The following is a 9,993-nucleotide window of genomic DNA, read 5'->3' as shown; positions in this document are numbered from 1 at the left end:
TCGGTATAGTGGATGACTGCAGGGAATTCAGGTTAATATGTTGACAAGCCTCGAACAATAGCGAGTCATGTCGCTGTGCACGCTCGGCTGGTTCGGTTCATTTCAGCAGCTGACAGCAGGTCCTAATCATCCGTTGCCCTAAAGACACGTCATTACGTACAATTATGACGACATTATTACAGTTGTCTATTTTAAAATGTTTCCAATTAATGAGGCAGGCTGAAATGTAATATGTAGCATTATACGTAGGCTATAATGAAAACAGCCAAACTTCATCTTTGAGATTTTTTATATCCTTTAGCTAATTAAACACAATTATTTTTTATTTTTAAATGTTATTATTATTAATACAATCTGTAGGTTATTCTATTCTTCTTCTTTATTATTATTATTATTAATAATATTATTATTATTTAATTTGATTAAAGCGTTTCTGTATTCTGTGTGTTAATGTGTCACCGTTGTTAGGACATAGATAGGCCTATTATATTGACATAACCGGCATCGGCGGCATGTGATGGTTGGATTGGAGTTAGAAGAGGATAAAGTAGGTAATAAATAACAGCAACAATCATAATATAGCCTAATTCAGAATTCAATAAGAACAACTTATCAGTTAGCTAGCCTACCTTGCTCGGTGTGTAACATGCTAAAAAAATCCCAACATCAACTAATAATAATAATAATAAGATTAGGCTAATAATAATAATGCTTTGAAATGCGTGTACTGTTTGAAGAATGAATGCCCGTATAGCAGAGCTGTAGGTGTGACTGGTCACTGAGCAGCTGGCGCTCATCCCTCCGGGCGCACCATGACCTGCTTTTCTTTCCACACTAAATTGGAGGCTTGACAAGCCACAAAATGAAAGTGATTTGAGTTAGATTCGGGAAGAAATGCAGAATATGAGCCAAATATGACGAGTCGGACGGGTATCCCGGGCATGAGACATCATGCGTGAAACTAGCTCTTTATTCTCCGTTCAAATATTGTCCAGCAGCACATAGGCCTGTATTTCCCTGTAAAGCATCCTATAACGTGTGTATTGCTTAAATCGTATTGTGTTAAAATAGATTAATTAACCCAGATAGCAAAAAACATCCGCACGGCTTCTATTTGCCTCCGGCCCTAAGCTGTCGGCTATAGGTGCGTCCCGCTGGCGGGGATACAACGTTTGCCGCCGAATACGTCACTCGCATTTCTAGCGAGATGCCGCCGGCAAACCGCCGGCGGTCCGACTGCTTCATTTTCTCTGGCGGTTGCCTCTGTCTAATGGACTGCGGCCGGCTGGCGGCAAGCCGCTTTAAAATACTCTTAAAATAGTTTTGACATGAAGGATAGACTCAATGAAAAAGCTAAATTCTTCTTAAGTTCTTCATGCTTTAAGTTAAAAAAGTTTAAAGTTAAAAAAAAACTTAATTTTTTTCCAATCTTAATGTTTTATTTTTGTTTTACCTTATCAGTAGTATTAATTAGCAATTGCGATCTGTACAAATGTTTAAGAAATTGTAAAAGTCCCTGTAGAGATTATTACAAAAAAATATTAATAAAATCTAAACACATTATGTCATTGATAAAACATAGAATGAATGCGCAGTGTTTTTTTGTGTGTGTGTGTGTGTGTGTTGAATTTTGGGCGGGGCTTATAAGACGGTGGCGCTATAACAAACACATTCGCTTCAATTCATCACTCTACTCGAGTGCACTCTATTCGAGAAGTACAGTTCTCAGTTCTACTCGATCGCAAGTTTCTACAGCCTGCAGTTTAAACAAAGTCATCGACGTCGACTACCATCATTTAGGTAAGTACATGTTTCCTTTGTGTTTAACGCAACTGTTTTTAGTTTATATATTTAAAATCTGTAGTCATCTCAGTTCTTGCCGAACAAGTCAACGTTAGCCATGTTTACGCAAAGTTGCTAACTTAGGTACAGTGGCGGCGGCTAATAATGGGCGCCAAAATTGCAGATAATAAATGTATACTTAACTTTAAATACAAACATATAATATAAAAATCAAATAATTTACTCATAAAATATGCTGGCTGGTTGTAATTTGGCGAAAGTTTCGAAAGCCGTTGGCGGCCATTTTTTTTTATGTTTATCGAGCTTTAGCATTAACGTTAGCTATAATCGAGAGAGTCAACGCACGTATTTGCTCTGTAACGTTAGAACAGAAACAGCTGTCGTTGAACTCAGGTCCACCAGACCCTCCGGAGGGTTTCAGAGATTTCCCCATCTGGAACTGCTCCTGGATAAAGGCCGCGTTCAGCGGTAGGCCGTATAAAAAGCCTCGGCCTAAAAGAATACTTATTTTGTTAACCCTTGCCAGAGCGTGAGCTTTAAATAATAACATTAAATTTGATAGTAAATTTGAACTATCTTAAAAATATATACATCATTAGAAAGATATAATACTCAGGTTTCAGTATTTGACCATTATTTTATTCTGAGAAACTTATAGTGACAATGTATTATTTTTTTACAGGAATTATGTAATAAAAAAAACTAGACCTCAGGTGCACATAAATTAGCTGTTATTTTTACGATTTTATTCTAAATAGGAATTTTTACTGAAATGCTGTTTTTAGTTTTCAGTCATAGATACAGTTTCAACTGTGAAAAACTTTAGAAATTATGGATTATAACAATGTGAATAGCCTGTCGTTAGTCACTCTAATGCACACAAAAGAATAGCATATCTACGAGCCATAAACCAGAATGGAGAAGTGCAAATGTCTGCATTGAGAGACTGAGACTAAATGGGGCAGTTTGCACCACAAAACAATGGAGACACTCGACTGAATAGATGTTTAGATGATGACAATAAACACCAGTTTTCCTTTTACAAGTCTAATTGAAATAAAGTCATAAACGTGATATTGAAAAATACTTGACTAAAGTTTTATTCTGATCGTGGCTTTAGCTGCAGTGCATTTCTAGATTGCTGCAAGCCAAATTAAAATTTAGTAGGTAGCCAAAAATTTACATCTAGAAAGCTTCAAGCCCACTTTTGAAAAATCCCCAGAAACGGTATACCCAAACTAAAACTTCATGAACCCTTTTGACTATAAACACAGTTATGATATCTTTTGAAAGCTGACACTTTGCACTTTGTTGTAAGTTTAGAATAAATTATCGTCATAATGAAAAAAAAATTGATAAATATCTTCAAAGTCTTATAAAGTTATTAGAAATTTATTTTTATGAAATATCTTCATGATAAAAAATTTGAAGTGGGCAGTGGTCAATCTAGAAATGCACTGCAGCTATAGCCACATGTCTGACCATGTTATATTTAAAATCTGAACATGATAAGAATAAAACTCTTTATGTAGTTAAATATTTTTTAAGATCACGTTTTTCAAGATCTTGACTTGATTTCGATTAGACTGTAAAACTGGTGTTAATTGTCATAATCTAAACAACTATTCAGTGTAGTTTCTCTATTGTTTTGTGGTGCAAACTGACACATTCAGTCTCTCAATGCACACATTTACACATCTCAAATCTGGTTTATTGGTTTATTGCTATCTATAATCACCAACGACTGGCTATTCACACTGTTATAATCCCTAATTTCTTTCACAGTTCTTCAACTTCACAGTTGAAACTGTATCTAGCACTGAAAACTAAAAGCAAAACATTTCAGTAAACATTCCTATTTACAATAAAATCATAAAAATAACAGCTAATTTATGTGACAGGTGCACCTGAGGCTAGGTAACGTTAGCATGCTAGCTAGCCACTATACACAAATTTATGATATTAAAACCATGTGTTTGCAAAATTACTTTATAACGCAAGTTGAGTGTTTTATATAAACTTCTGTGATCTGGTTTGGCTTTGGATAAAACAATTAGAGAGAAAATATATTATTTTCTAGTATTATGCTCAAGGATAAATTATATCGATTGCCTTTACATTATGAATATAATCTCATTATAATGATACCTGAACATAGTTTGAAGAACACACATACATCATATATCGTTACAATCATGTTTATTGAGTCATGAAACATCTTTATCTGAATGTAACAATGTTTTTTTAACGCTATTGTGATTTGTAATTCTGTGAACTTCTGTACATTTTATGTTTGAGGACAATTCTGTGTTCACTTAAATCACTACACTCAATGAATACATTTTATTTTTAACACTCACTGTTCCACATTTGGCTGATCATTTTTTTCCCCACGTATATTCCTAACATTAACAATGTGGTTTTGTTCACATTTTTTTGCAGATACCTTGACCAGAGCATAACCGGTTATCTTCACCCAAGAGACCTACTGTGGGACAATCTTTTTGGCTTTAAAGGTAAATGCATGGTTAGTCACAATGTCTAGTTACTGGGCCAAAAGGAGAAGGATATTGAAAGGAGTTGAGAGGGACAAACAGGAAATTGCAGCTGCAAACAATGCTCTACTTCCTGTTATTCCTGACTTTGACCAAGTAAATCCTCATGTTAATGAACATCTACATGGAATGGCTACAACAAGCCATGTACAAACTGTAACCCCTGTAGCACAGGACATCATTGTTGATGAGGCATGTGAAGCTGGTGAAATGTTTTCCTCAAGCACAGAAGATGAAGATGAAGAGGAAGAGGATTGCCTAAGGACACAATTGGCAGGGTGGGCTATTGACAACATGATCCCCCATGTGGCACTTGGTAAGCTTTTAACCATTTTGTCCAAGGATCATCCAACCCTTCCTAAAGACCCAAGAACCCTTCTGAAAACAGTGACTTGTGTTAAAACAACAGAACTCTCAGGTGGTGTATACCATCACTCTGGAATTGAAAGTGGAATATTATCGCAGTTGTTAGTGTCTCCTGAATTGCAGAAGTTGACGTCAGTTTCAATGCAAGTTAATGTTGATGGACTTCCACTTTTCAAAAGCTCAAATGCGCAGTTCTGGCCAGTTCTTGGTTTAATTGAGCAATACATTGGTAATGTCCAGCAAAATAAACTTCCATTTGTCATTGGTCTTTACTATGGGAAGAAGAAGCCAACCAGCCTTCACTTTTTGAATCCTTTTGTAGAAGAGGCACAGCGGCTTGAAACGGAAGGAGTTCTGTTTGAAGGGAGAGCACTTTCTTTCAAAATATCTACATTCATCTGTGACGCCCCTGGTCGTGCGCTTGTTAGAAATGTGAAAGGTCACAGTGGATATTATGGGTGTGACAAGTGTGTTCAAAAGGGGGTCCACTACGAGAACAGGATGACTTTTCCTCAAAGAGATGCTACTCTAAGATTAGACAATGCACTCCGTGATGAACTTTCTGATGACAGTCATCAGTGTGGAGAAACGCCATTGGCATTGTTGTCTGTTGGTTTAGTAACGCAGTTCCCACTGGATTACATGCATCTGGTATGTCTTGGAGTGACAAGAAAGTTGTTACACCTTTGGCTAAAGGGACGTCGGCTGACAAGATTTTCTCCCAGCGTGGTAAAAGAGCTCTCCAGAGTACTCCTGACCTTTACACCCCATGTTCCGTGCGAGTTCAACAGGAAGCAACGATCCATGGAAGATGTTGAGCGTTGGAAAGCTACAGAATTCAGGCAGTTCCTGTTGTACACTGGACCAGTCAGCTTAAAAGGCCTTGTACCAACTCAAGTGTACAACAACTTCATGCTGCTTTCAGTTGGCATCACCATCCTACTGAATGTGTCCCTGTGTGCTGACCTTGTAGACTATGCACACAGAATTTTGGTTCTCTTTGTTGATCACTGCAGCAAGCTTTATGGAAAAGAACATGTGACATACAACATGCATGGATTAGTGCACCTCAGCCAAGATGCCAAAAAGTATGGTGTCCTTGATAATATCTCATGCTTCCCATTTGAAAACTTCCTTGGGCGCCTGAAGAAACTGTTGCGCAAGCCTACACAACCACTGGAGCAGGTTGTTCGCCGATTGTCAGAGAGAAGTCAGCACAAAAGAACAAACATCTCCAAAACAAGGTCCTTGAGAGAGCACAACCATGGACCACTCCTCAATGGTCTTCCTGTGAAAAAGCAGTATGAGGAGTGTTACTTTCAAGACTTTGTTGTGAAACGTTCGGAGGGAGACAACTGTGTCCTGTTGGAAAATAAGGACATAGTACTTATACAGAATGTCGTTGTTGATGAAATGGACAACACTTTGGTCATCTACAAGAGGTTCCGGAACGTGGTCGATTTCTTTACTTACCCTGTGGAATCTTCCAAGCTAGGCATTTTTCATTTATCTGGCCTATCAGATACACTCCACTTTACGCATACAGCAAATGTGCAGAATAAATATTATCTTCTTCCTTGCCCGGAAGGAAAGGCTGTTTTTCCGTTGATTCACTTGTGAAAATTATAGATTTTTTTTGAAGGGGTAAGAATTTTGACGTAATTGATTTTGCCTAAAAATTACCAAAATGTATATATTGTGCTAATTTTTCTTGTATTTTAGATGCTGTTTGCCATTGTTCAATTTATCGACGAGGAGGATCTGCCATTTGCAGTGGTTCCGCAAGTGTGGCTCAGCGAGGGCATATGCTTTTGGCCCCCATTTACCCTCCGCAAGAAAGACAAAGGCAACAATTTAGCCATCCGCTGCACGCCTCCACACAGCACCTGGGAAAAACATAATTTTAAGTTCATGAAGGGAGCAGGTAAATGTGACTTGTGCATTTTATTTTTCTGTGTAATTTCTTTCTGTTTATGGTGCATAACTGACTTTCATTCATTGTTCCCTGATCTAGAATCTTGGCAAGAGGCGATGAGATATTTGGAGCGCTTCCAAACGGGTTCCAGCGTTGAAACGACAGACGATGACAAGAAGAGAAAGCGAAAGAGAACCTTAAATTCCAAGTACAGACCCCAGGCCTCTTCTGATGAAGAGGAGTCTAGTCTTCCAGATGCACCAGCTGTTCTGAGCTTTGAAAAAATCGCAACGAGTAATGGTAACGAGTTTTCCGTGCTGCCCGATGCTCCAGAAGTTTCATTCATTCTAGAAAACCAGGAAAACGTTCAACCATCTGTAGACTTCAGAGCTGGTATGTACAATGTATTGCTGTGATGCTTAATTTGTGATCCTGCCACTAAACTATACCCTTTGTTAGATTTTCACATTTTTGTTTCCTATTTCTCAGAACAAGGTTTCTCACCAGTAGTCCAGTCTCCACTTCTCAGAGCCAACAGTTTGAGTACAAGTAAGTGATGTTATTTGTGACATTGTTTGTCTTAAACTATTGCTTCTATTTAAGATGAGGAATCCTTTTATGCATAATCTGTTTTTCATTAGGGCACTTGACTGCCCTGGATGAAAAATGTCTAGGTGTGTTGTACAATACAGTAAATATATGCAATAACTTCTAACATATTATTATGTCAATTTATCAATAGGAGAAAGTCATCACTCAGTGATTGGCCCTTGGAATCCCCTGAAATCACGTGTACAGAATCAAGTTTTCAGCTTTGAAGGTATATTCTAGACCTATATCTCTTAATATAGTGATTATATAATTATGTTAGTCGTAAATTTGACTGACTAAACCCTGCAGAATCCCTTTTCTTTTGTTATGTAGATGTCCAGAGATTCAAGACTGAGAACCAAGCCCTGAGGGAGGAGAACCAAGCCCTGAGGGAGGAGAACCAAGCCCTGAGGGAGGAGAACCAAGCCCTGAGGGAGGAGAACCAAGCCCTGAGGGAGGAGAACCAAGCCCTGAGGGAGGAGAACCAAGCCCGGAGAGAAAGCAATGCACGAGCAGGTGAGAACATGGCACTCTTTCTTAAAGTTTACATATTTGTGTGTAATGTAGGTTCCAAATTACCATTTGCCTATCTTTTTCTAGCTTCAGATGACAGCAACTCGCTTCAAGAGCAGGTGAAGCAAGTTGGGACAATGTTGAAGACGTTTGCTCGCACTGGGCAATCAGGTACGACTTGCAAACAACACCTGTGTTTGTTAGATTAATTCCCACTGGGGCCACCTATATATGTAGTAGACCAAGATATAAATGTCATAGTTTTGTAGTTGAGGGACCAGGACTGACTACTATGTTCTTTTATTCTGGGAATCCCTTTAGGTGCAGATCAGACCCTAATCCTGCGACTTCTTGGGGAGTTTGGCGATGTTGTGCGCAGCATGGACAACAAAATGGACACCATGCTGCAACATTTCAGCGCCAATGTGTCTGTTGGAGAGTTATCCCTGCCAGGTGATCTGTCACTCCCCCTAAACACCCAGGAAGATTTGACGTTGCTTGACAGAAGTTTGAGGCAGGATAACGAGCTCCAGGAACGATTTGTAAGTGTGCTGCTATTGTTTATAACGCTGTAGGTTAATCTAAAGTCAAATTAAGATTGTACACTGCCTATTCTACAGTCTGAATTCAAAGCCTGTCACATTTTATATTTATGTATGAGAAATGTAATTTGGGGCACTTTTTTTGGATTTTCAGCTACGTTTTTTGGCTATCAAATGTGGGAAGGACCTAAAGTCAACAGTGTGGAGAATGCTTCAGAGTGTCTTCTCTAATCGCCTCTCCGTTGATACAACTTGGACTGGTGTAGGGGAAAAAGCATGTTTTAGAGACCTGTTCCTGAAGACCATTGTTCAAAGTAAGTTAGATATTCTTTAGATATTTTTAGATAGATGTGTATGTGATGTGTATTCAAATGGAATGACAGATCTGTATTTTCTACAGGGGCCATACGGAAGAACCCGGCAACCCAGGATGCCACTGATGAGGCGGTCCAGGTTAATGTTATGCGTTACTTGAAAGGAGCATCTGACCGTGAAGGTGGAAAAAGGCGCCGCACAGCTGAGAGGGACCCACAGCCGACCCCTTAAACCTAGGCTGACTACTGACACCCCAGCATCACTGACAACTGGAACACTCACTACCCTGCAGTCTGTAACAGACTACACTCGACCAATCCACTTTTTTATAAAAAAAACTTTTTTTTTTTGTCTGGTCGATATACTTGGTAGTATTTTTCTTAATGTTTTTTTGTGATTTTATTGTTTGTGTAATGTGTTAAATTGTGAATTAAAAGCACTCTTATACAGGCGCACAAGGAATCACTGAAGAAATGCCAATTTGTGTTGCCTATATTGGTGGTTGGGAAAAACCACAGAACCTGTAGTCAGACTTAAAACAATTATAATTACTTACTGTCCTGCAATTGTTAGCTCACTACGCCACGCATATCGAACTACTCCAGACATTCACAGTGTAAATCTTGTGCCCCAGATCAGCAATGCCATTATAATTGTCTATTCTACCCCAGAGCTTTACTCAATTATTGCCACTTATCCTATTGTTAAGAATTTCTTGAAAATGTGATGTTATACCTGAATTTATTTGGTATCTTGCACATTATTTGGTACCATATATCTTCATTACTTGCTATAATGTTTACTGGTAATTCTTTTCATCCCATAACTGACCTCTTGATAATATTAAAAAATATTTTAAGTGATATAATTTGCTTATAAAAGGCTGTTTTTAAACAATATATAATTTTAAACTTGCATGTTCTTTAGTGTGTACATTATGTATATATGTATCTTTTTTGTTATATTTCATTGAGCTGATATTTTGTTTCAATGACTATTACTGTACTTTAAAATGTGGAATTAAAACGTCAAATGGAAATTCATCTGGTTTGATCAATCATTATTCTTGATAAACTGCATGCTATAAATATTTTATATATATATATATATAATAGCGTTTGCCTCCGGCGGGCCGCGAAAAAGCTGCCTTTGTTATAACTGCGGCGAAACGGCGGTTGACCTGCTGGCCGTCCGCGATACGAAGGCGGTAGGAAGGCGGATGCCGCTTTTAAAAAAGCGGCTGCCGCTGGCGGTGCGCCGGCAAACGTGTTTGCGATTACGCCATACTGTCGCTTCTACTACCGCTGGAGAACCGCCGGTGGCCCGCCGACTCATTGCTATCTGGGAAATAGCTAATACGAGCGACTAAATTCATACAATTGTGCATAACTTG

General features: G+C 38.5%; 1 protein-coding gene across 1 annotated transcript; it reads left to right on the top strand.

The window, feature by feature from the left end:
* Nucleotides 1-1,519: 1,519 nt before the first annotated feature.
* Nucleotides 1,520-9,642, top strand: LOC307007217 (uncharacterized protein). Its single transcript, XM_079628981.1, has 11 exons — nt 1,520-1,800; nt 4,246-4,319; nt 6,447-6,648; nt 6,739-7,032; nt 7,129-7,188; nt 7,382-7,459; nt 7,564-7,746; nt 7,831-7,914; nt 8,065-8,285; nt 8,440-8,599; nt 8,686-9,642. The coding sequence occupies exons 3-11, from the start codon at nt 6,447-6,449 to the stop codon at nt 8,829-8,831; spliced, it is 1,428 nt and encodes a 475-aa protein (XP_079485107.1). The 5' UTR covers nt 1,520-1,800; nt 4,246-4,319; the 3' UTR covers nt 8,832-9,642.
* Nucleotides 9,643-9,993: the final 351 nt, after the last annotated feature.

This window comes from Phoxinus phoxinus (assembly GCF_949152265.1).
Source record: "Phoxinus phoxinus genome assembly, chromosome: 11".
Taxonomy (NCBI): Eukaryota; Metazoa; Chordata; class Actinopteri; order Cypriniformes; family Leuciscidae; genus Phoxinus; species Phoxinus phoxinus.
Note: the sequence above shows the minus strand (reverse complement) of the source record. Positions and strands in the feature narration are given on the sequence as shown.

Excerpts from the sequence above, each read along its gene's own strand:
- LOC307007217 (XM_079628981.1), top strand. The coding sequence starts at position 6,447 with ATGCTGTTTGCCATTGTTCAATTTATCGACGAGGAGGATCTGCCATTT. Across the intron at positions 7,189-7,381 it reads AGCCAACAGTTTGAGTACAA|GAGAAAGTCATCACTCAGTG; the intron begins GTAAGTGATGTT and ends ATTTATCAATAG. Across the intron at positions 8,286-8,439 it reads ACGAGCTCCAGGAACGATTT|CTACGTTTTTTGGCTATCAA; the intron begins GTAAGTGTGCTG and ends TTGGATTTTCAG.